This window comes from Thamnophis sirtalis, unplaced genomic scaffold, assembly GCF_051295495.1.
Source record: "Thamnophis sirtalis isolate CommonGarterSnake01/CBP01778 unplaced genomic scaffold, rThaSir2_p1.2 scaffold_10, whole genome shotgun sequence".
Taxonomy (NCBI): domain Eukaryota; kingdom Metazoa; phylum Chordata; class Lepidosauria; order Squamata; family Natricidae; genus Thamnophis; species Thamnophis sirtalis.
Window position 1 is genome coordinate 22,304,548 of NW_028261390.1, and position 26,604 is coordinate 22,331,151.

General features: G+C 41.4%; 1 protein-coding gene across 1 annotated transcript; it reads right to left on the bottom strand.

Moving 5' to 3' along the window:
• Positions 1-7,679: 7,679 nt before the first annotated feature.
• Positions 7,680-25,590, bottom strand: ETNPPL (ethanolamine-phosphate phospho-lyase). The gene is made up of 13 exons (XM_087724198.1): positions 25,433-25,590; positions 22,254-22,372; positions 20,795-20,954; positions 20,213-20,287; positions 18,601-18,694; positions 18,186-18,302; positions 14,694-14,776; positions 13,039-13,264; positions 12,462-12,616; positions 11,039-11,128; positions 10,144-10,274; positions 9,082-9,149; positions 7,680-8,536 (listed from the first exon to the last, which is right to left on the bottom strand). The coding sequence occupies exons 1-13, from the start codon at positions 25,483-25,485 to the stop codon at positions 8,402-8,404; spliced, it is 1,506 nt and encodes a 501-aa protein (XP_087580324.1). The 5' UTR covers positions 25,486-25,590; the 3' UTR covers positions 7,680-8,401.
• Between the last annotated feature and the right edge of the window lie 1,014 nt (positions 25,591-26,604).

Below are 26,604 nucleotides of genomic sequence, written 5' to 3' on the forward strand. Positions count from 1 at the left end.
CTTATCAGAACCACCTTAAATTACCTCACACACAGCACTGGCATGCATAAGAATATGATGTAACTTATTTTTTAAAAGGCATCTTTGGTTTGCGTAAAAACAACTTCAACACATGCAATGTTCTGATTGCACCACAAACGCAGTAGTCATCCTTACCTTTCACAGAGGCACTGAATTTTATAAATATGAGCATGATAGTGTAGAATAATCATATCCAAAGACCAGTGGTGGGTTTCAAAAAATTTTGGAACCTCTTCTGTAGGTGTGGCCTGCTTTCCGGGTCCACTGGTAGAACCTCTTCTAACTGGTTCGGTAGATTTGACGAACCGGTTCTACCAAATAGGTGCGAACTGGTAGGAACCCACCTCTGACTTTCAGCATACTATATATTTGCTGTTGATTTATATGTTTTCCAGTAGAATCGAGAGAGATGTTACGCATGGGTTTTGTCACAGCCTGATTGGTCCATAGACTGAGAGAAATTTCTATAATATTCTGCAATTTCCCATTGGCTCCCAGTTTCTTTTCAGTCTTTTGGTCCAAGCACTGTTTTGGCTCTTAGATAGGAAATTATTGTTAACTTGACTAAATTAATTAATTGATTTGATTGATTGATTACTCTAAATTTTAAATTAAGGTTAGCTGTCGTTCTGTCTCGCGCAGGATAGGAGAGCCCCTTGGGGCGCCGCCCCCCTACTCTTTGGCCTAGGAGCCCTGTCTGATTCCCGGGCCAGCGAGGGTGACGGGCTTCAAGGCGCAGCTTACCGAGAGCTGGCTGTGAACCAAAGGGAATCAGCCGCATAATTTAAAAGGCAAATCGTGGCTTTTTTTCCAACACTGGGAGTTTCCTTGTGGCAAGCAGCACTTCCTTGATCGTGCTGCCCTCCCGTCGGTCCTTGTGCACACTGCCTTTCTGCCACGCCAACCCTGCCCAGCACAGGAGCCACGGCACTTAAAAGACAAGCCGTGACACTTAACAGACAAGCCGCAGTCATCCTGAACCTTCCGGCAGCGCGATCGGAGGGTCTGGTGGCCATTTTGAAAGCGGCCACGTGGAGGCGACCAATTGCAGAAGCCACATGGTTGGCCTCAGCCCCCTGCATCGTGACCATTGATCGAGGCCGGCAGGCCCTTAAACAGAACGCGGCCACAGCTCCCGCAGGCCCAGGCACCGGTAGAACCTACAGTGGTCTTGATACTCTGACACGTGAGTGACTAATATGGCAGCAAGATCCGAGTTTGCTCAGGCCCTACCAGAGGCTCCTAGTGGAGGCAGGGAAAAGTAGTTGGACAGGCTCAGAACCAGGGCGCCGTTCTCCAGGCCATGGCTGATCAACGCCCTTCCAGAGCTGCCACAAGAGATGAGCTTAGACGACAAAGGGCTCTGAAGAAAACTATTGCCAGGGCAGAAAAGCAGGCCCAGGTCACTAGGCCCAACTCGGCCAGCAGATCCAGATCTCCTATCAGGCCCTCATCTCTCCACTCAGGCTCTCCTCCCAGGAGTTTCAGCCCTTCTTCTCCTTTAGTCTCTTCTACTAGATCCCACAGGTACTCCAGGCAGGGAGTTTCTCTTTCCCCTTCCATCTCACCCAGAGCCATAGGGGATGGGGATGCAGACCCCTTGGAGGGCCACTCTAGATCCTACCATTCTTCTCTAGGGTTAACTCTGCAGGACCCACCAATCCCGAGTCCATCGCAGGAAGACCTTGAAGACCTAGATCTCCTCCCTGAAAGCATTTCGAGACTCATTTTTACAGCCATATCATGAGGCATTGCCAGTATGTCTCAGAGAGATAAGGCTTCTCAACCTGGCAGGGCCCCAGGGACTCATCACAGACAACAAGCCCCCTCCCCTTCCATGGTCAGCGAAGGCTCCATTTTAGGGGAGGACAACCATTACGACATGGGATTTTCAGAGGATGAGGACTCAGTTCCTCCTGACCCCTGGCCTTTCCGGGCCTGTTTCCACTGGTCATGTTTAAGACACTTTTACACAAAGCCAGGAAGACCACTAAGATTGGAACTGGGTACCCGACGGTCCCTCAATCTAGTTAATCTAGTTATGTTTTCTAATACCGTCACAAACAAGGAGGAGATTCCTGCCCCTCCCCTGTTTCTTGAGGTGGTAAAGAACCAGTGGGCCCGTCCTTCCACCTTTTCCAATCCCGGTAGCAGTGATCGCCGCTTCTACAACATAGAGCAGACCTTTGCCCAAGCTCTACAATTGCCAACAATAGATACCCCAGTAGATGCTCTGGTCTCTTCCTCCTCCGTAGTCTCTGGAGATGCAGCTGATAAGATGAAGCTGGAGGACAAGCGTATGGAACTTACCTTGCGTAAGAACTTTAATGCTTCCGCCTGGGCAATAAAATCTGCGGTGCCGGCTTCTTACTTTAACCGCAGAACTGTTATGTGGCTCCATCAGCTTCAGGACCGTATCCTGATCCAGGATTTGCGGCTGTATCAAGATATCACTAAAATCATAGCCGCCTCTCAATTCTCTGCCGATGCAACCCTAGATTCTGTTAAATATGCTGCTAGTGTTCTGTCCACGTTGGTAACTTCCCGACGGTTGTTGTGGTTGCACAGTTGGCAGGTGGACAATAAGGCCAAATGGAATCTGGTGGCTGCCCCTTACACAGGCACTAATCTATTTGGGGAGGGTCTAGATCTTCTCTTGATAGAGAACAAGGATAAGGTCCTTCCTTCCAATTCCAAAAAGTCAGACTCTCGTTCAGCCCCATTCCGTAGATCCTCTTACAGGGCTCCCGAGCATGATCACCAGCAGAGGTATCACTCTTTTAGGTCAGACAGCTGTTCCAATGCCCATTTTACCAGGATCAAAACAAGTACCAGGGTCAGTCCAGGCGGCCCTTTCGCGGGGGGAAATGACTCCAACCCGGATCTCCCCATAGGCGGTCGCCTGGCACATTTTGTGGATCAGTGGGACCGGATCACCACAGACGCCTGGGTCAGGTCCACCATGGCCTGTGTCTTGAGTTCCTCTACACCCCACCCCAGCTCCCCACCCCCTGCAGCTCTTCAGGATGTTCCCTCCCTCACGGGACCCGGAATGTCACCACCTGATGGAGCTGGCTATAAACCATCTTCTTGTCATTCAGGCGGTGGAAGTGGTTCCACCGGCAGAACGTGGGTTGGGCCATTTCTCCAACTTGTTTGTGGTTCCGAAGAGCTTGGGGGGCTGGAGAGCAATTCTGGATCTGAAGTGTCTAAACCAATATCTAGTATACAGACGCTTCAAAATGTCCCTCAGGTCCATCCTTCAGGGGATCCATCAGGTGGATTACTTGGCCTCGGTAGACCTAACAGAGGCCTACCTTCATATCCCAATCCAGCCAGCCCACCGCAAATACCTGAGTTCTCTCAAGGGAACCTCCACTGTCAATATCACGCCCTTCCCTTCGACCTGGCCTCCGCTCCACATACCTTTACAAAGGTCCTCGTGACATTGGCAGCTCACCTCCGCTCCACCCCGATGAGACTCCAATGTTACCTGGACGATGTGTTCGTTCAGGCAGAGCCCACTCTCAGGCAATCATCGACCTCCATCTTACCATCCGGGCCCTTCAGTCCCTGGGGTTTTCCGTCAATTTCCCCAAAAGTCATCTCTCACCCTCCACACGGATATTACACCTAGGGACAGTGATTGATTCTGTGGCGGGGGTGGTCCATCTCTCTCCAGACCGCCTGGTTGGCCTCCATCAACTGATAATCAAGTTTCGCAGAAGTTGGTCAGTTTCCATCCTAACCTTGTCTCAGTTGCTTGGCAAGATGCTCTCATGCATAAGGATAGTTCCCTGGGCCCATCTGCACTTGTGAGCACTCCAGTGGACTCTGATCCCCTTCTAGAGAAAATGGATGAGCAACTCCCTCCGATCCATCCGTCTCCCAGCAGACGTACAGCTGTCCCTCCATTGGTGGCTCTCCCCAGCTCTGAGACGAGATTGCACCTTCTGGGAACCGGACCGAGTGACAGTGACAACAGACGCAAGTATGTTCAGTTGAGGGGCCTTGATGGACTCCAGGTTGGTGCAGGGTCGTTGGACTGCCTCAGACCTCCGCCACAACATCAACTGCTGGAGCTGAAGGTAGCTCACCTGGCCCTCCAACACTTCAAGGACTCGATTGTAGGACATCACGTGCTTTTCTGACAGACAATGTAGCCACAAAGGCCCACATAAACCGTAAGGGAGGTACCCATTCCTGGGCTCTCTGGTTAGAGGCCCTGAAACTCGGTTCATGGGTGGAAGGACACTTGTCATCACTGGTATTGGAACAAATCTCGGGCACGTCCAATCATCAGGCTGACTGGCTGAGCTGAGCAACCCTCGACAATGGCAAGTGGCAACTCCTGCCCAAGTTGTTCCAGGAGATCTGCTGGCAGTTCGGCACCCCACAAGTGGACTTTTTTGCTACTCCAGTGAACTCACAACTGCCGAGATTCTTCTCCCGCTTCCAGACCCGAACCGCGGAGAACACAGACGCCCTCAGGAGCAGATGGCCGTCGGGCCTCCTTTATGCCTTCCCCCCTATACCCCTCATCCCTGGGACCCTCAGTAAGGTAGTGACAGAGAGGGCGATGTCATCATGCTGCCCCCCTATTGGCCCAGACAGTCCTGGTTTGTGGACCTTGTCCAACTATCAGTCTCCCCTCCATGGAGGATTCCTCCGGAGGAGATCATCTTGTGCCAGGGGGTCCTGATCCACCCGGAGCCCCAGTGGCTCCACTTGACCACCTGGCACTTGAGCAGCATCTCCTGAGGAATGCTAACTTGTCATCCAAGGTCATAGCAATCATCGAGGTCTCGAGGCACCTGTCGACCACTCAGATCTACACATGGTCAGTGTTTGTCAAGTGGTGTGCTCCGCTAGGTATCTGCCCAACCGAAGCCTCTTTGGCCCAGATTCTCGAGTTCCTACAGAAGGGGTTAGATGGAGGCCTCTCCCATAAAACACCCTACGTCACCAGGTGGCTGCATTGTCCTCTGTCCTCGGGGGGGAGCGTAACTCCACTCTCTCTCACTTCCTCCTGATTAAGCAATTCCTAAAGGGGGCGGCTAACCTCAGGCCTCCCCCAATACATAGATTTCCCACTTGGGACCTGCCCCTTGTCCTAAGGGCCCTGACGGGAGCGCCATTTGAACAGTCCACCTTAGATTACTATCCCTCAAGGTGGCCTTCCTAGCTGCAGTTACATCGGCCAGGCACATTTTGGAACTGGGCGCCCTATCATCCAGGGACGATCTTTGCCAATTCCATCAGGATAGGGTGGTCCTTCATCTGGACCCTACTTTTCTTCCAAAAGTAAACACTCCATTCCACAGGTCCCAAGAAATCATTTTACTTAATTTCTGTCTGGCCCCTTCTCACAAAAGGGAGCATCTCTGGCACCGACTGGATGTCAGCTGCGCCCTGTGCATCTACCTCAAGAGAATATCAGGTGTGCACAGATCTGAGGCTCTCTTTATCTCATTTCAGCCCGGGTCCTTAAGAGCCAGGGTGTCTTTGGCCACCATAGGCAGGTGGCTGAGGCAGGCCATTGTAATGACTTATGAGGCGTCTGGTCAGGCCCCTGCTGCAGGGATCACGGCCCATTCCACCTAGAGCGCCGTCACCACGGCGGCATGGGCTACCAGGGCCCCATTTGAGGACATTTGCCAGGCGGCCATCTGGTCGTCTCTGACCCCTTTTATCCGTCACTACCGACTGGATGTATTCACCTCTGCAGTGTTCTTTTTCATTTTATTTTAATTCTGGCAAACTTCCTTGAAACAATAAGTTGTATATCAGAAAAAAAAACTCTCTTTTTGACATAAATTTCATTAGGGAGGAATCCAGGAACTTTTAAGTAGCTTCATCTGTTTGAGAAAAAGGTCACCAACACAAGAAGTAGTGATATGTAAGGAGGCAATAAAAAGAGTTCCAATATCACAGTACTTATGTTTCCAGACTGTATACTATACCTCACTAATATGGGTGTAAGCATTACATTTTATGAGATGCAATGGAGAACTCTTATAGAATCTTAATTAGATGAGTGTAAGATGCAAAGCTATTGTTACTGGGGAAAAAAATGGATGCATTTCTTTTTCAAGTGCTAATTGGAACACAGCCATGCCTTGTAAGAAGAGTTGAAATAAAGAAAAAACAGTTCCTTCTTTTATTATTTATAGCAAAGCTAGAGATTACTGTAATTATAGGTGCTACAAGTCAAATGACTTTTCTTTACTGCTGAGTTGAAGTGTTATCCATCCACCCTTGAGTCAGCAGAAAACTATACTGGAATGAAATTTGCTGTCTCTGCTTTCAATCCCTATTCTGCCTCTGTATGATTCTGTTTCAGGCCACCTATAGTTATTTGGCTTTCAACCAAAGTAATACTGTAGGTGGCAAAGTGACGAAGACTAATAGTGACCTTGCATAATCTTGAAGTAAGGGAGTCAGAAGGAACACAGTAGCATTTTTTCTGTAACACCTTTAATTAAAAGGCATGTTTTTGCAAATTGCAATCACTTTATTGGATGCATGGAGTAGTTAGACTGATGTAAGATTTCTCTTCCTGAGGGGGGGGAAATTATTCTTTTACTTGTCTCCAAGGTGCTTTTTTCAAAGGCAACTGGCCTGTTTTTTTCCTTGCAAGAAGCTCCATGGTGGGATGGAGGGAGTTATGGAAGGATGGCAACGGGGGTTGGAAGAATCATATTTCTTTGCAGTCATCTGGTTATTTGCACTCTGTTCTCACACACTTCTGCTAGAGAGAAGTTCCTTGAAGATGGGCTCCAGGACAGTCCAAAAGCTCAGAAGATAAAACCTCTGGTCCCAGTGACCGAACCAGATTGGATCCTGCAACGCTATTCTGGACCACATATGTTAATCTTCCTTTGTGTTAGCACTCTCCCTGAGAGCTCTTGAGGCCAGTTGAGGATTTATCTGTGTCCTCAAGGTCACCTGTGTCAGAGTGCAAATAGGTGTGGAACCTTCTTGGAACTGCAATGGGTGTGGAACCTTCTTGGAACTGCAATGGGTGTGGAACCTTCTTGGAATAAATAAAAGGAGTTTGGGGAGTTTTTAGAACACAGCCTTCCTTCAACAGAAGGGGAGGAATCCAACACCACCTATTTCCTGATTACAACAAGAATCTTGTGAAGAAAGAGAACATTGTTTTATTCCATTTACCCAACCTTCTGACAAAGATTTAAAAACAAATGTGCCAGCCCTGTTTGTAGACAGTTTGATTATCAGAAACTAAAACAACAAACAACAATGTATGACTCTGCAAGAGGCAGAATGACTAAAATACATTACAAGTGAAGCCAGAAGGAAATATAAGAGAGCTCACTTCCTTTTTCAGAAAAAAAGGGAACACAAATAATTTCATGAACATGTTAAATTTAAACTTTGTTCTTTCTATTTTGGGCTATGAGTGCAAATCGAGCTAGTTGCTGTACCTTGAATATTTGCAATTCACAGCGATATGGGTTTGAACTTTGAATAATAATTCATCCATTCCAAGCAGCTGCTGTCCATTGGCATTAACCATGTTAATTTATAGCTATGCGAGTTTGAGATGGGAGTAAAGATCAACCCAAAAAAGAAAATAACATTACCAAGTATTTATTACGCACTGATGACAAATTATTCACTTAAATACACAAGGATTCCATGGTTAAATAATTTTATTCTTTGAAATAAAAAACAAAAAACTACCTAATGATCTTTTAGAGTGATAAAGAATACTGATAACATTAAAGAAACAATTGACAAACATCTGGTAAAATGAATACAATAAATGTCATATCAAAATGTTTAGTCAAGTTTAGTGAAGTTTTATAATGCTACATGATACTAATACAAATCCAACGTTGAATATAAGCCATGTTATTTTCCATATTGTATACATAAGAAATTGCAATTTATTTTCTCTCTCATATGTACACAAATACAAACACAACGAAACCTATCATCTGATTCACAAATCAGAAGAAGGCTTTTTGGTGGGAATTTCAAAAGTCTTAAAAATGTACCCACCCTCACAGATTCTTCCATGTGTCCTTTTGTTCAACTACTTTTGAGATGTACAAGTTATATCTTTGTAAGGCATAAGACTATACGTTCATCATTAAAATGTGAGGCATCATTAATATTTAAATTTGCTCACTGAAATGTCAAACAAAACAGTCAAAATATATCCATGGCATCTCAAGCAAAGAAGGCAATACTAATTTTGTCTAACAAAATAGTATTGCAAAACCTGATGCTCCAAATGTTGACCGTAGGTAAAAATGGGTATTTCTCTATCATATATAATGAATTATAAGAAATAGTAAACGGAAGCCATTTTTCTTTAAACACCATCAGCTATATAGAAAATCCTTTCGTTTCACGTCCTAATTCTTTTACAAGGCACTGCATGGCTTTCACCAGAAAACCCATTTTCATGTCTGCAGATGGTTCCATTAATTGGACTGATGTTTTCATTGTTGGATTCTAACTGGGAACTCCCACCAGTAGGCAACTGAAAGAAATGAGAAACAAGCAGAAATTGACTTCAACAAATATTTGATTTATTCAGAACAGCCAGAACTATTTCACATTCCTGTTTTTCACTCATGTAGTTCCAAGGGAAGAATGCAATTTGGCCTGATTGATTTGGATGAATGAGCTGATCAAAATATTGATATTCAGAGTTTGTTTTTCTTCCCATTTTGCAGGGTAATTATTGTATCTGTGTGCATATACAGTATGTATGCGTGTATAGACACAAACGCACACACAAACATATATCAGAATTCATTATATAGAAAATATGTTTATAAAATGGGAGTTTTTGAGAGGAGAAAAAAACTAAGAAAACATATCCAGTCTTTTGAGATATTTTTGTAGATTTTTATTTGTGAACTGATGGACTAATATGTTGGAATGACTAATGAAAATATATAAGAAAAAGTGACAACAGACTAGAAATATTTGATCCAATCTTAGTGACTGTACATGTATTACTGTAATTATGTAGAAAACAAAGCAATGTAATAGTACAAAATTTGCTTTTCCCAAACTTACTTTTCTTTTAGACTGAGTATTTGTAGGTAGGCTGTTTTTAGCCCTGATTTGAGTTGCTTCTTCTAAATCTAGAACACAAAATAAATTTATTAGCTTATGAATAACCCGTTTGAGTATGAAGAAATATAAACAATCTATTACACATGAATCTTGAAGATCACCTAATTCACTTCTACTTAGTACAAGGATTTTAAGCTTGAAGTCCAATGTATCTGGAAGCAGCAGGTTGGACAAATCAAATTCATGCAATCCTTCTTTAAATTTGTTCTTTTTCAAATTTTTTATTAAATGTATTAAATTATTGGAGTTTATAGTCCTTAACCAGTACTACTTCCTAGCTTATCAAAGCTGTAAAGCAGTAAAGTTGTTTTATTCCCCTTTGGATTCTGTTCAAAGAATACATTTCAACAATAGTTATGTTCGCCATCATGGCTATATACAATCTAAGACCCTATCTACAATGATCACGCAGATAGTTATGAAATTATTTACATGCTTGTCTTAAGGATCAAGTCTTATTTTTCCCCTAGTTTGGACTAGCCAGATTCTCCATGGAATGGAGCTATGAACTTCCTTTTCCCCCCTTCTTTTTTAATTAATATAAGTAGAAAGAGCAACATGTTCAAAATCCATATAGACAGTGTGTTGCCTGATTACAATTCTTTTCAGTAATATTCATCATACTAATAATAATAGTATTCTCTAATAGTAATTTCACAACAGTGTTTTTCCCTCATAATATTAATACATATTGTTAATACTAATAAAAATTAATCAAAATTAATGTTACAGTAATCAACTCTAATAATAAAATTATTCTTTCTCTTCTAATTTTAGAAGTTCTAACTCCTGTTTCTCTTCTCTAACCATCGATAAATAGCCTTGGATTTCCTTTTTACAATGATCAAATCTATGGCCACTGCCTGTACCCACCTCCACTCCTTGTCCTGTGTGGGTCAATGATTACATACAGATCTCCTCCTATTATACAGTGGCATATTATTAGAGGGTGGCTTTTTAAATAAACCTAGATAAAGTCAGTATGCTACCAAAATACTTTACCTGTAAGGAGCTCATCAATTTGATCAACTACAAACTTTGCATCTTCCATGCTGAAGCACATGGGTGGCTTAAACTTCAAGACATTTCTGTAAGGCCCATCTGCACTCAGAAGGATCTTCCTTTCTTTCAGCCTTATTAGGTAGAAGCAAAAAAGTTACTCTTGAACACAAAGAAAAATATGTGGTGTTTCATTTTAAGAAATTACTTTAAAACTATGTTTAATCTGGGTGAATTTAGTAACATTTTGGTGGTGGCACAGTTTGAGAATACATACATACATACATACATACATACATACATACATACATACATACATACAGGTAAAGGTTCCCCTCGCACATATGTGCTAGTCGTTCCCAAGGCTGGGGTGGGGGGTGGTCATCTCTGTTTCAAAGCCGAAGAGCCAGCATTGTCCAAAGATGTCTTCATGGTCATGTGGCTGGCATGACTAAACGCCAAAGGTGCAAGGAACCCTGTTACCTTCCCACCAAAGGTGGTTCTTATTTTTCTTCTTGCATTTTTAAATGCTTTCGAATTGCTAGGTTGGCAGGAGCTGGGACAAGTACCAGGAGGTCACTCAGTTAGGTGGTGTTAGGGATTCTAACCGCTGAACTGCCGACTGTACATTCATTCATACATACATACTACTGGGAGCATAATAGGAGGAGAATTCATGCGACTTTCATGAATTTCTAGGAAGACACAGGATCTTAAGGATAAGAAGCAATTTTCCTTCCATGGTGCCTCAATTGCCTAAAGTACGTAATGCATTGTATGTTTTAGTGCGGCTAATTTCTTGGGAAAGATAAATAAATACCGGTAGGTAAAAATGAGCTCCTGCTTGATACGGATTCATTTACTTCAGTTTAACCTTACATTTTGATAAGATATTTACTTGTAAATGATATGCTGAGCTTCAGCCGTAGCTGGTGTTCTCCTTATTTGATCTTTCACAAGGTCCACACCAATAAACAAGCCAGCACCTCTAAAAACATAAAGAAGGACATGTAACAGAGAAATGTAACAGTACGAAAATCACATTTCACTATTCAACAATAGGTCATTCCATGATAGCTGGGTGTGCTTATATGTGTCTGCCTTTCTGTGCTTGTGCAGGCAAAACTGCTGAGTGCTAGGAGAGACTTTTCTACAAAGGTGTCCATGGGGAGAGGTGTCAAAAAAAGTCAAGATGGCAATCACTTCCATGCAACTGAACTCCCACCTCTTTCACATGTACTGCACAGAGCATATTAACTTTTCTGATTCCTTCCCCCAAGTGGACATCTCTGCTTTCCTTTGAATTTGGAGCACAGGCAGGGGTATTCTTTGTCTGCATGCAGCAGAGATGTGGCAACAGGAAAGAATGCCAGAACAGCTTATGTAACATCTGAAGAGTGATGAAACACTCTGCATCACTGAAGAGTGATGAAACACTTTCTTCCTGTTAGTTAACCAACAGGAAAAAAATGGCAGTGAAAAAGTTTTTCTGTTATAAGACTATTGTATGAACAAAAATGGAAGGATACTTCTATTCCTATTATGCAGAAATTGATGGAGTTGGCTGAAATGGCAAAACTGACCACTTTGATTAAAGAAAAGAACACAAGTACTTTTGTTTCCACATGGAAATCACTTCTGAACTTCATGCTTGATGTGGAGAAGAATGAAACTTTGACTTTGGGACTTATCGATTAGATTTACAGAAATGGCTTGTTTATACTTTCAGGAAAAAGCAAAAAGTTGTGATTCGATGTTAATGCCTTATTTTACTGTAACAGAGAGAGTTGAAAGTCAACCCTTCTCTCTCTCTCTCTCTCCCTCTCTCTCAACTTTCCTCACTTCTCCTTCCCCTTTCCCTCCCCACTGCTTTCCTATTAACTTTGTATTTTATATAACTTTATAATTCAATAAAAATATTAACTTGAAAAAGTTTTACTTGTTTACCAGAGAAAGTAAAAGTCCCAACTGCTATCTGTAACTTCTTCAGAAACACGGTTTCTAATCTATGTTGACCTTTAGAAGCATCATCATTCTAAACTACTGTATATCTAGAAATTGTAAAAATCTGTCAGCATAGGCTAGATATCTTTATCTTCACTATAACCACTAAATAGCCCAGCAGCTGTATCTTGAACTAACTATCTTTTCTTCAGAGTCTTCCAAAGCAAATTTTTACTCTTGCATTACTTTGGTCAGCTCTAGTTGTATTAGAGATCTGAGGGCAATATTTAACAGTAAAGTTTATTTGACCAATGCATAAGTTTTCCTTTATGTTATTCTGGTTGTTGGTAATAACCTAAAAGTACATTTTACCTTACCTGACATCTCCCACCAATGAGTGTTTTTTCTGTTGTTCCTTGAGTAGTCCACAGAGGTAGTTTCCAACGTGTGTGGCATTACCTTGTAGATCTTCCTGTTCTATTATATCCAAGACAGCCAGGCCAATTGCACAAGATACTGGGTTGCCACCAAACTGAAAGCAAGAATAGTTGAGAAGGTAGGACAGCAATTTCCAATATCTCTTTCCCCTAAATGTGACCTTATTTCGCCGAGGGCAGCTCTCTATTTGAAGGGCTGTGAGAGGAGATGGGTTTTTGACAAACTTCTCTATTTGAAAGACTGTGTGGTCCAATTTAGAGATGATAAGAATGAAACAGTACAAAGCTAACCTGCAGCATCTCAATAACAGACACTAATCATCTGATCAGTCTTCTCAATTGCCTTATTAAATATTCCACTTCCTTTTAAATCAGGCTGGCTGATTTATATTTTAGTAGCGTAAGTACTATTGTTTCCATATTGGAACGCTGTATATCACCACATGCTTAATTTGTATTCCGATGATCAGAACTTATAATTTAACTGTCTTATTATAACACTAAAAGTGATACTCACAGTATTGAAGTACTCTAACCCCGAGGCACCAAAGGCTTCTGCAATTTCTCTTGTTGTAACAACACAAGACATTGGGTGGCCATTGCCAATCGGCTTCCCCATAGTGACAATGTCAGGCACAAAGTCTTCACCTTGTAGCTGGAATGCCCAGAAATTCTTCCCAACCCGACCAAATCCAACTTGGACTTCATCTGCTATGAAAACTCCTCCTGCTTTGTGGACAAATCTGAAAAAAAAGAAAAAAGTTCAGATGTCTCATTATGACCTTAGATAAGAACCTTCTCCCACATAATAAAATGGTTAAATATATGAATTTTAAACATAGCTCCTAAAAATATCCTTTCAGGTCTGAGAATTACAAACACTGCTATTGTTATAAAATACAGGCTGCCCTCTTTATTAGAGTGATTCATCAGAGCCTGAAAGGAACTAAGTGGACTTGAAACATTACTTGAGGCCCAATATACGGTTGGTTTTTAGTTACTGAAAGGCCAAATCCAATTTAAAAATTTGAAATTGCTACCTTTGATCAGAAAAACCATCAGGTCTATCATTCATAAAACGATTTCCTCAATATATCCATAGGGGTGCCAGGTCTGAATGTTTTCTAAACCACTCTTTGCATTATTTACTCTACACATTTATTCTGACATTCATTTCAAATTATTAGTTTGTTATGTACATGCTAAAAATAAAACAAGGGAAATATCCAGTAGCACGATAACTCTTCTCAAACACTATTTCCCTAAATATGTACATTATTGGGAACAATGCATAATAAGATATTACAATGGGTGGGTGGGTGGAATCACCATCATTGCTATTGGGCTGAATTACTTGCCAAACCTCCTTGTTACAAGTTGTCTGCTATTTCAAGGAACAAAAATTACAGCCACAAGCGACTATTTCTTAATAGGTACCGTGTTTCCCCAAAAATAAGACCTTGTCTTATATTTTTTTGCCACAAAAAGGCACCAGGTCTTATTTTGGGGGGGGATGTCATCCACTGACTCACCTCACTTGCATGTGTCACCCCCGGCCTCTTTTTCACTATCAAAAGACCTTCAGGAACTTCTTCATCCCTCAAAGTCCCCTTCGGGGAAAAGGGCGGCATATAAATGCAATAAATTCAATTCAATTCAATTCAAAGCCAGCAAGGCTTTCCCGAAGGCCTCTGCAGCCAATAAGAGAGCTCTGGATTGATCCAGAGCTCTTTTATCGGCTACAGAGGCCTTCAGGAAAGCATTGCCGGCAGAAGAAATGGACCGAGATGTGCAAGGCCTGGCTGCAACTATTCGAAGGTAAGTAGTAGGGCAGCTCCACCCCCCCCCCATCCCCACCTAGCTTAATTTTTACCTGTGCACCCTGGAGTATGTGAGATCTTAATTGGGGCTTATTTTGGGGGTAGGGCTTATCTTGGGTGTACATGTAAAAATCAAGCTAGGACTAACTTTCTGAGAAGGTTGTAGTTTGGGGGAAACACAGTAGAATGGGCAAATTACTATTCACCAATCTACTATTCATCAATACATATTGGGACTCTTAGATGCTGGCTATATTGCTATATTGAAAATTGTAGGAAGGCACGATAGTAGATTGGAGAACTCCTGCTAATTGTCTTGCTACAATTAAGCCATTCCACGCACTATACATACTGTGCCACTTTCTGGAAATAGCCTGCAGGTGGAATTATTTGGCCTCCACAACTCTGCATGGATTCAGCAATAAAGGCAGCAATCTAAGTCAGAGAAGATGTTGTAGAAGAAGGTGTTACAGAAGAATGGTCCTCAACCTAGTCTTTTGCAAATGACCCAACAATTAAATGTAGGTTATCAAAACAAGGAAAGTAGATGAACAAAGAATTTGGGCAGTTGTATGGATAACTATGAGTAAGGGATGCCCAATTTTTCAATGCCAGGTCAGGCATCCAACTGAAATATTTATTGAGAAAGTGTTGGACTGATCTTGAAAGTGTACCAACACATTTAAGTATCTATTTTAGATGGAATACCCAGAGAAATTTTACTTCCAGGTTATCTGATAAATGATGAGGTTCCATATTTTGATTAATCATTCATTATTCCAAATCCCCCAAATATCAAAAGAATATTTGACACGTTCTTTTATTACATATGGCATGCTGGAACAGTCAGTTGCATCTCCTTTTTCTCAGCTAAGATACCTAAACATATTGTTTGGGGTTAAACGTTCCACAGAGTGAAATTTTGGACATCCCTCCTTTAGAAAAAACTTAAAGAGAACGTTCACAAAAAAGAGCCACTTGACAAAAAGAAGCCCACAGATAAAAGTAATTCCAATTGCTGGGAATAAAAACAATGCAAACAAACACAAAGATATTATGTCAAATCAAAAGTCAGTATCATCACTTTGGTAGACCAGAACGTGAAGCTTACTTTTTTGTCTTTTTTTTGCCCTCAGCATTAAGATTAGATTAGATTAGATTTATTACATTTATATGCCGCCCTTTTCCCCGAAGGGGACTCAGGGCGGCTCACAATTCAGTCAGGGAAGGGGGTACAGACAGGGGGATAAAAGACAAACATAACAGTACAAAAATTTAAAAAACACACAACAACCATACCATTCGAGGAGGGGGGCAAAGCTCTTTAGCCCCAGGCCTGTCGGAACAGCCAGGTTTTAAGGGCTTTGCGGAAGGCCTGGAGGGTGGTGAGGGTTCGAATCTCCACAGGGAGCTCGTTCCAGAGGGTGGAAGCAGCCACAGAGAAGGCCCTCCTCCGGGTAGTCGCCAGTCGGCATTGGCCGGCGGATGGAATTCGGAGGAGGCCTAATTAAGTCACTGCTGTCCCCCAAAACTGCCTGCAGAGCACGTTTGCTATTTAACTGACTGCCTCCCACACTTTGCGCAACCCTCCCTGAGAATCTGTGGGTTCCATGGTAGCTGGACAGGAGGGTCTTCCTGGAAAGAAGCTCATTGGGGAACGTGTAAAGAAGCGCACATAGACTTGAAGAGGTACACTACAGCCAGGCAGTAGAAGATTCCCCATTGTCTGTAAAACGTTATCACAGGTCTACGGCACCAAAACCTACAAAGATATATATGAAAAGGGAGAGAAACAGACAAAGGGAAGAAAATAGAAACTCCCTGTTAGATTTTGTTTTTTTTTAAAAAATGGTTAAGGAATTAAAGACTGATAGATTTCTGGACTTTAAGGTACGTAGTTGGAGAAAATAAATTTAAAAAATGATGCAGCACTTTTTAGAATGTTAAATATCCCTGAAAACTGTATTATTATGATTATTTATCAGCTTGTTTTTGTTACAGCTGGGCAGTGCTCCAGATCTGATTGGGAAGAATAAGGTATAGAAATGTAGTACCTCCTTATGAATTATTAAGGTAATCCTTAATCACATGACTCCAGATGTTAGATTTGTGGTACACTATGTTCTAAAGTGCTTCTTACCAAATAAATATGAAGCAGTGCATATCCTTAATTCTATACATTTAGCTTACTTTAAATTATTAGCTGGTTTAATTTTCACCTTGTTTTCCTGTTTTGCTTTTTATTTAAACACTGTTAAGTATACTACTTATTGGATCCCCACAAATGAAACCAAAATGAAATTTATTAGAAACCAAAATGAAATTCAATCAGCACTGTCATCATTTTCATTTGAAGTCTAAAACTCACTGCTCAGCTGATGGTTGCAATTTCACTTTTGTTGATCCTTTTGTGATGGTGATTTTTGTACCGTAATTAATTACCTGCTAATAAACAAAGTCTATTCTGAAATCCCTTTTTTAAAATCACTTTAAAATATTTATAATTGCTGATTTTAAATAGCAGCTTTTGTTCACGTGTATATCAGATATTTTGGTATTTGCTCTGATATTCAGCTTTTCTTACTTGGACTTTTAGTTAACTTTAGTAGTTTTATTTTAAACCAAACCACACCACATTGTGTTTTATTATCCTTTTGTGTTTATTTTGGTTGAGATTGGTGGATACAGTTTTGTGGTTTCTAATTCTAAATTCTATTTCACCTTTTTTCAGCCAAAATGCTAAACAGTTTTAATTATGATTGAGAATCCCAAGAATTGTAATCTAACAATTTTGGCAAGTGCTAAGTTAGGGAAGGCAGCTTTATTATATACTATTTAGTTTTCCTTTAGGCATTAAAACAAAGTTAATATATTATTATGTAACTTGCTGGAAATGCAGTGAGACAGATAATGACTTACTGGAAACCCTTTTCTAAGATCAGAAGTAAACTGGAGTTCTGGGACATCCATGGAACTATACTGATTTTCTGCATTCAGTATTATCTTAAAGAAGGCATGTAGTGAAATTGTTGGGCTTTTAACATAATCTTCTTGTAGTATGGAACAATATTTTGATTTTCTTCATTTATTTTTTATATTTTTGAACTGCCCATCTCTCTCAAAGAGGGGCTCTGGGGAGTCCCTCTTAAATTAAATTAAAAAGAATGAAATCACCTGGGATTTGAAAAAAATGTTGGGACCTTTAAAGGAAACAAGATTCAGGTGTTTCCTTTTCTAATCAGTTTTGAAAATTGCTTAACTTCTTTTCAGCAGTTAGGAACCTTTGGATCCCACAAGTCTGAAAACAGCAGATGAGTTTTTTTCAATCCTTAGTGAAGAAATTTGAAATACAACTCTGGGCAGTGGCCGTAAAATATTCAGATATAAAAACAGTTGCACACCCTATGCATTCTAATTCAAAGAAGGGATAGCCATTCAAATACTGCTTACAATTCACAGATGGAAGCTTTGTGGATCTTCATCTATTATTACATTAGTTTGCAAAAGGGGATCCCTGGTGCTCAGCACAGTTAGAAAAAACAGACTTTTGCTAAGATGCTTCCTATTCATAGCCACAAAAGATATCAAGCAGGTAAAGAGAAGGAGGGGAAATCCAGATTTCTTAAACCCATGTCAGTCCTGATTTAAAACAGTGCTTGTAAAACTCACAAATATGAATTAAAGGGGCTAGGGAACACCTTAAAATCCAGAATCTGTTAAAAAAAACTGAAAGACATTTCAATTATATAAGATAGTTAAGTGGTCTTAATTAGGACGAACATTGATGGATGGAGAAGAGGCAATAAAAATCTTTTCTTTTTTAAAGTTTCAAGAGCTAATGTACCTTACGGTCATTCTTTTGAGCTGTTTCAATAATATTTCTCACATCATCAGCATAAGCCCCTGCTGGATCTTCATGGTCTTCTCTATACTTTCCTCTGTAAATATCTGGGGAAGGTGCCTAAAAGGCAAGGGAAATCTTTGAAATATTCATTTCAATGCAAGTTCCCTTCCAAAAGACATAGCAAAGCTATACTTAAAAAACAGTAATCTTTCTCTCTGTGCATATGAGTATAGGCAAAGTACCTATTGATTTTTGTTTTTAAGGCTTTTTAACATGAAAATAATAACAGGTTGCATGAAGCCTGCCACATTTTAGCTCAGTAGATCCAACTTCTATATTGGCATGTGCAGGAATCGACAGTAAGAATCTGTTGGTAGGGAGAACTTAGAAAACTTGAAATGTAATAAATACTCACCACATGTACAAATTCCTTTTTGACCTCTTTTCCCAGCTGATTAAATTTATATGGACTGATATCAATCAAGGATGTCACGTGACCATGATAGGCACTGAAAATATATATGAGTATGGTGTGATTCAAAATACAGGAACAATGATTAAGGTTTTGGACTTGGATTGGGAACAGTCAATCTAAGATTCAAATCTCTATATGAACATGCAGTTGACTACAGCAGGGGTCGCCAACTTTTCAGACCTCAGGGATCACTAAATTTATAATTTTCAATCCTGCAGACCACTAATATACAATACAATACAATACAATACAATAGCAGAATCGGAAGGGACTTTGGAGGTCTTCTAGTCCAACCCCCTGCCTAGACAGGAAACCCTATACCATTTCAGACAAATGGCTATCCAACATCTTCTTAAAGACTTCCAGTGTTGGGGCATTCACAACCTCTGGAGGCAAGCTGTTCCACTGATTAATTGTTCTAACTGTCAGGAAATTTCTCCTCAGTTCTAAGTAGCTTCTCTCCTTGACTAGTTTCCACCCATTGCTTCTTGTTCTTCTCTCAGGTGCCTTGGAAAATTGTTTGATTCCCTCTTCTTTGTGGCAACCCCTGAGATATTGGAACACTGCTATCATGTCTCCCCTAGTCCTTCTTTCTATTAAACTAGACATACCCATGAATTTTTAAAAAGATAAATAGTATTTAGCGCAATATAAAAATGCAGATAATTTTTCTGTGGACCACCAAATTTTTCTCACGGACCACCAGTGGTCCATGGACCACCAGTTGGTGGCCACTGGACTAGACGAAATTGGGCCCATTAATATGTCCCAGTTCATTCCTCCTCACAGAGTTCTCAGGATAACGTTAGAGGAGGCCTCTGTGTGTCATTTTTGGAATACCTGAAACACCAGGCTGAAGATCAGGCTGAAGACAGATCATCATGGAAAAAACTATGTGATTGCTAAGAGTAAATACCAACTTGATGACTGAGTCCGTCCGTCCGTCCGTCCATCCATCCATCCATCCATCCATCCATCCATCCATCCATCCATCCATCCATCTATCTATCTATCTATCTATCTATCTATCTATCTCAGCACCAAGAGGAAAAGCAGACTATCATCACTATAATAATAAGTAAATAAACCACTGGTGGAACAGTGGTTAAGTACAGCATTATAGGCAAACTCTGACCATAGTCTAGAGTTTGATCCTGATTAGGTCAAGGTTGACTCAGCTTTTCATCCTTCCGATGTCAGGAAAATGAGGACCCAGATTGTCGGGGACAATATGCAAATAATGCTGACATTATAAACCAGCCAGAGAGTGATGTAAAGCACTATGGGACAGTATATAAGTTCAAATGCTAATGTTAAACGCTAATAAGTAAATAAAATGGTTCTACTGAATAATTACAGATCAACCAATTCGTCTTCCCACCTTTCATATAAATGACTGAATAAACATAAAATATGAATAAAAATGAATACAAATTAATCATAATCTATCCCTGCATGTGTGAGATTCAAGGCAACAGAGAATCAGCTGTTGAAGCACTTATTATTTTATGCTGCAAAGAGCTGACCTCATCTATACACTCTGCATACTTACTGGTCAAGGGTTATCACATCATAGTGGCCGCTATACTGCCGAGCCAGGCGCAAAGCAAGGTCATTTGCTTCAGAGCTGTAAAAGAGTATTAGAAAAGCAATTCAGGGATTTTAGCTCAAAACATAGTAATTGGGGAGGAGGAATGTGTTTATAGCATAAACACAATATGAAAACATTAATATTGTTGGTTATGTTACATCCGATTCAGTCAGATAAAAGCAGGGCAACTGCCTGAATTGCAATCAAAGTTGCGACATGTAACAGGATTCTCTTTGGGCATTAAAACCAAAAGGTTGCCCATACATGTTTGCACACACCTGTAGAATAGATAACCTTGCTAAATCTTTGTGTAAGGCAGTTGCCCAAAAATAAATTTAATTATTTCCAAACATGATTTTCACAGAATTTCTTAAGCAGGATTTATTCAGTGCAGTGCAGACTGGTGTTAAATAAATAGCAGCGGCGACTATTTGTCATTCAAAACCAATATGCCCCTCAACTACATGAAGGAGAAAGGAAGGGGAGATATTTTTTTTTCTTCCTATGATCCAGAGAACTGGCAGAAAAAACCTTCTGACATACCCAGAGTTCACAAAGTAGCAAACAGAAAGCTTCTCCGGTAGGGTAGCTGTGAGGCGTTTGGCATACTGGACCAGATTGTCATGCAGGAACCGAGAATTGGTATTAAGAAGCTCCATTTGTTTCACTGCAGCCTTGACTACATCAGGATGGCTGTGTCCAACTAAAAAGGATCAAGTATAAGGAAAGCTCTTAGTCCACAGATCTCTTTAGCAACACAGTGTAAGGTTCTTAATTCTGCCCTGCCTTAATGGTTTGCTTTCAACATTGCTGTAGACACGTGTCAAATGAAGGCAATTATTAACTGATTTTGTGTGGCTTTGGGCTGTTAATTAGGATGTTGACCTCAACACCCTAACTGACCAGGGGTGGGTTGCTGCTGGCATCACCCGCGCACCACATGTGCGCTGCTCACGTCTGCGCTGTTCAATGTAAATTGTTCTTTGCGCAGGCACAGAACAATTTACAGTGAACTGTGCATGCGCAATCACTAAAATCCAAAATAGTGCTGGCTACGTGGCAGTGAGGAGACTGGTTCGGGGGCGTAGCAGGTCTGGGTCGCTGCTGGGTCTGTGACCCAGATTAGCGGTTTGGCCGAACCAGGCAAAACCGGCAGAAACCCAACTCTGTAACTGACCATATAAATACAACGCATAAAGCAGCCCAATGCACAGATTCTGGAGACAGAAAAGTTCACTGAGGATGGAGTCCAGCACGAACCCCAAAAGCTTGGAAAATGAAACCTTTGGTCCTGGTGACCGACTCAGATTGGATCCTGCAACATACCACATGTTTTCTTTTGCTCAGGATAGGTCTCCCTGGGGATCTAGAATAGGGATGGGCCAGCCTGTGGCATACTTAGACCTGGCCCATGGGACCTCCCTGGAAACAGCAAAGAACCGGCCTGCGGTGCCTCTGCCAGCAAAAATGGAGCTCAGGAGGGCTGCACGCAGCCTGCCTGGGGTTCGTTTTTGGCCACAATGGCCTCCTGCAGCACTCTGCCAGCAAAAACTGCAGGCTGCCTCCCCCAGGCTCCATTTTCGCTGGCAGAGGGCTGTAGAAGGCCATCGTGGCCAAAAATGGAGCCTCAATGAGTGATGTCAAGCTTGCCATACTCCTTCTGCCACCACCTCCCGGCCACACAAACACACCAGCCCCCCAAGGTCAAACACAACTCTGATGTGGCCTTCAATAAAATCAAGTTTGACACTCCTGGTCTAGAAAGATACAGATGGTGGACCATGTTCCTCTGTACATGCACCTTTGTGAGGAAATCCTTTTCTCCCCTTACTTAGGCTTTCTTTTCTAAACTTGACAAGAAGGATGACCAAAATTTATTTCTATTATATCTATTAATGAAAATATTTCTGGTAGAATGGGTGAGCTTCATGCCATGGCTACTGAATGCGTCAATTTGGTAATTTGTTGACGTTGGGGCAATAGCAGACTCCTTAATTCTTACCATGTGCTACATTGTTAATGCAATCCAAGTATTTTTCTCCATTCTCATCGAACATGTATTGTCCACGAGCCAGCACAATCTTAATGGGATCTTTAGCAAAGAAAACTTTGCATGATGGCCTGCAAGAGATGATATCAAATTGTTTTAATTTGGATCAGCTCAACAGCGTTGCTAAGCCTACATGTACACAAACACAAAAATGCTTTGCATTCTTTACTTTCAGTGGTCCTTTAGCACTGAGACCTATTAATGTGCTTGGCGATACATTAAACAGAGCTGAAGTTCATGATGCATGCACATTCATTGTTCAGTGTGAGGAATTTGAGGAAAGGCCGTGCCAGGTCAAAACATGACAATTCAGTTTCGCCAATTCAGTCATTAATCTGCAAGACACTTAGTGATGACAAGTGTTGATACACTAATGGAGTTGGGTGTCTGAATTGGAATCTCCGTTCTACTGTAATCTGTTAACTGAGAATGTTTTTCCTACAATCTATGTTGAAAACCATGTGAGCAGGTTCCTCTGTTCCAAGCTAAGAACCTAAATCAAGTTTTAACCAAGAAACAATTTTGAAACAATAGACCCGTGATGGCGAACCTGTGGCACGTCTGTGGCACACAGAGCCATCTCTCCAGGCTCACCAGCCGTCGCCCATTGCTCTTCTGGGTTCCGGCACGCCGACCAGTGGTGTTTGTGGACGTGAGAGCTACCTGGCGGACATGTGCATGCTGGGAAGCTGAGCTTCCAGTTTCTGGCACGTGCATATACACTTGCCAGCTGGTCTTTGTGGGCACATGCACACCAGAAACCGGAAGCTCAGCTTTCTGGAGCGTGCAAGCGTGCCGGGAGCTGCTCTTCTAGTTCCTGGTGCTCCCTTGCAGATGCACGCTCCCGTTTCAGCACTCAATGCCGAAAAGGTTCACCAACACTGCAATGGACCTTTGAACACATTACAAAAAGGAGACTAACCCCCCCTCCCATTTTCCATCTGACTTATCCTAGATTTGTGCCTGAGGATGCATGAAAGGGTTTCTTCCACCTGTGGGATAAATTGTGTGCACAGAAAAACAAATCAATAACATAGTTCTGTTATTGAGGGGAAAAATCCCAACCTAAATAACATACAAGTCTGTCTACTTTTATGTTTGGAAAGTTTGTATATATGTATATATGTATATATGTATATATGTATATATGTATATATGTATATATGTATATATGTATATATGTATATATGTATATATGTATATATGTATATATGTATATATGTATATTTGTTATATTTGTGCTGATAAATAAAGGGAGACTAGTATAGATCTATTTCAAGCTATTTGTGCTGATCTATTTCAAGCTATTTGTGCTGATAAATAAATAAAGGGAGACTAATATAGATCTATTTCAAGCTATAGACTAGATCTATACTAGTCTCCCTTTATTTTTTTATCAGCACAAATATAACAAATGTAACAAAAAGGCAACAGTAAAAAATATTGGGTTTCTGTCTGGATGGTCTCTTGTGACGAGCCGAAGGACAGAGAATGGAAGTAGTGATCTTCCTCCCATATTTGGGCATACCGGGGGTTGTAAAATCTAATATATGCAATATGTATGTATGTATGTATGTATGTATGTATGTATGTATGTGTGTGTGTGTGTGTGTATGTATATATATATATATATATATATATATATATATATATATATATATATATATATATATATATATATATATATATATATATATATATATACATACATATATACACACACATACACACACACACACACACAGATTTGCAATAGTGTTTTGCAAAAACCCTGATGAAACAACCCTTATCTGTTTCTACAGATTTTTTTGTCTTGGAAAACAACTTTGGTTTTGCATAACATCAGCATGCTGGTTATGCAAGAATTACGAGTACACTTGCTGACTGTTATATAAACTGATGGTTCTATGTCAGCATGCCAACTTTGCATTAACTTTGGCTCGTCTAATCCAATTCAAGATACATGCATCTTAGTGTGCTTACTATATTTGTCGTATATCCTTTAGGGAATTCAATACTGCTCTAGTCTTTTAGGTGTTAATGTGACCATTTTTACAGAAGTGAAATCATTGGAAACCAAGATATGAAAGCAAGGATGAGTTTAGGGTAGAAGACAGACTTGTATAGTTCAACATGTGCTTTTAAATGAAAAAAATGTACTTTCATTATTCGTAGGACTTCCACACATTACAAAATAAAAGCAAGTGTACTGCAAGTGTAAATGTCACTGAAAGTTAGTAAATGTAGGAACAATCAAAATGAAGTATTTCTAAAGTGCAGCTTTTAATGGAAAATTAATCAGCAATAAGCAATTGGTTAGTTTATATAAGATCTGTTTAAAATGTATGCAGCTGCAACAGGATGCAATGTGCTGAGCTCAGGGAAAGCTCCACCCTAATAAAAGGTAGAATCACTAGAGCTTATAAACCAAGGGTAGCTGTATATGCCTTTTCCATTGTAAATACTTTCTGAAAGTAACAGGGTCGGAACTATTCAGAAAAGATGTCATTTTGGTACCGTAAATATGCCCCTCCCAGTAAGGAAGCCTCAATTTTCAGTATTTCCAATAATCTTCCTGGATTCTTTGCTTATCTTTTCATTTCCATCCCAGCACTTCTTTCTTCCAATGGTATCCTGCGGTATCAGTAGAGCAGAAGGCTGAGGTTTGAGTAGCGACTCTGCCTTGAATGGCTTCTCCTTCAACTCTTGGGTTGATCTGATCTTCATAAGGGTCTTGCCAGCCGCCTCTTGCAACCCTACCTTGCAACCGTCTAGTGCCAGGGGTGTCCAAACTTGGGAACTTTAAGACTTGTCGACTTCAACTCCCCAGAATTCCCCAGCCAGACTTGTGGACTTCAACTCGCTGGCTGGGGAACTCTGGGAATTGAAGTCTTAAAAGTCCACAAGTTTGGACACCTCTGGTTTAGTGGGAAGCCCTAATCCCATTTTGGGCGGGCCCGAGTCGCTTTCTATCGGGGAATGCATCTTCCGGTGGAGGTGGGCTTTCCGTTGGGGAAAAAGGGCGGCCGCGGAGAGGGGCGACCCTACGACGAGACTGCATGGGGCGATGCCACCGCCCATGTCCCGCTCCATCTCCCCAGCTCCTGGGCTAGTTTGCCTTCTCCGCTCACCCAATGTGTTTCTTCCGCAGTTCGAGGGTCTCCGCTTTGCTGTACGTCTCCATCCTCCTGTCCGCTCCCGAAAGTTCTCCTGCTCTCCACAGCCGTCGGGGACTCGCTCGGTGCCAGCCCCGCCGGCCAGAGACATCTTCCTTATATCCCTCGCAGCCTGGGCGTCGGACTCCGCCTCCGCAGTCCTCTGCCAACCTTCCTTGCCCATCCCCGATCCTCCCACCTTCGCCCCAGGCCAGGCCAGGCCAGCCGGGCGAAGAGGCAGCGCAAGGGCGGCTGTTTTCGCTTCGGCGGTCACGTGCAGAGCGAATGATTTTTCCATCCGCCTCCTTCCAAGCTATTTATCCCTCCGTCAGTAAGTGCCGCTTTGCCGGAGACGGTCTGGCACGAATTGGCCACGCTTTGCCAAGGGGCAGCTCGTCGAAGCTTCAGGAGACCCTTCCAGTAACCATGAAGCAGGTTTTTTTTAAAATTCCGGGCGTAAAAATATTCAGTTCACGTGTACACCGAACTATCCGAACTAGACTGTGTTCTTTCTCTGTGTCATATATGTGGGTATATGCAACATTTTGAATTTATCTATCTATCTATCTATCTATCTATCTATCTATCTATCTATCTATCTATCTATCTATCTATCTATCTATTTATTCTACGATTATGTAGTGGAGGTGGTGACCCTTTGAGAGCTGTATGCAACGAAATTTCATTTTTTTCTGTACAGTTTTTTTATTTCTTTCATTTTCATAACTAATACCCACATGTATACTATTACATAACCAACTTCATATTGTATTGTTAAATGTTTACATCAATTCGTCTTATCATCAACTCCCCAAAACAATTATTGGCTCTTCTGCTCTTCATATTTGTACTCTATGCATCACTTTCTTCTCCCTACCTCCTTTCTCTCCTCTGTTCGTCCTTCTCTTCTCTACTTTCCCTTCCTCTCTCCTTCTCTCTCCCCTTTCCACTCTTTCTTTCTCTCCTCCTCTTCCCCGCTCTCTCCTATCCCTCTCTTCTTCCCTTACCTCTCTCCTCTACTTCATACTCTTCCTCTCATTTACTTGGTGTATTCCAGCCTCTGAGCAAGCTCCATTTTATGTTGATGGTATTTATAATTCCTTTTCAATGTACATATTTAATTTTAACATGAACATTTAACATTTATG

Bases quoted from the DNA above. Each gene is read 5' to 3' on its own strand.
- ETNPPL (XM_087724198.1), bottom strand. From the start codon at position 25,485: ATGGAGACGTACAGCAAAGCGGAGACCCTCGAACTGCGGAAGAAACAC. The intron at 22,373-25,432 runs GTGAGCGGAGAA...CATCTCTTGCAG, and splicing joins CTGCGGAAGAAACACATTGG to GCCATCATGCAAAGTTTTCT. The intron at 20,955-22,253 runs GTAAGAATTAAG...GATCCTTTTTAG, and splicing joins CATTAACAATGTAGCACATG to TTGGACACAGCCATCCTGAT.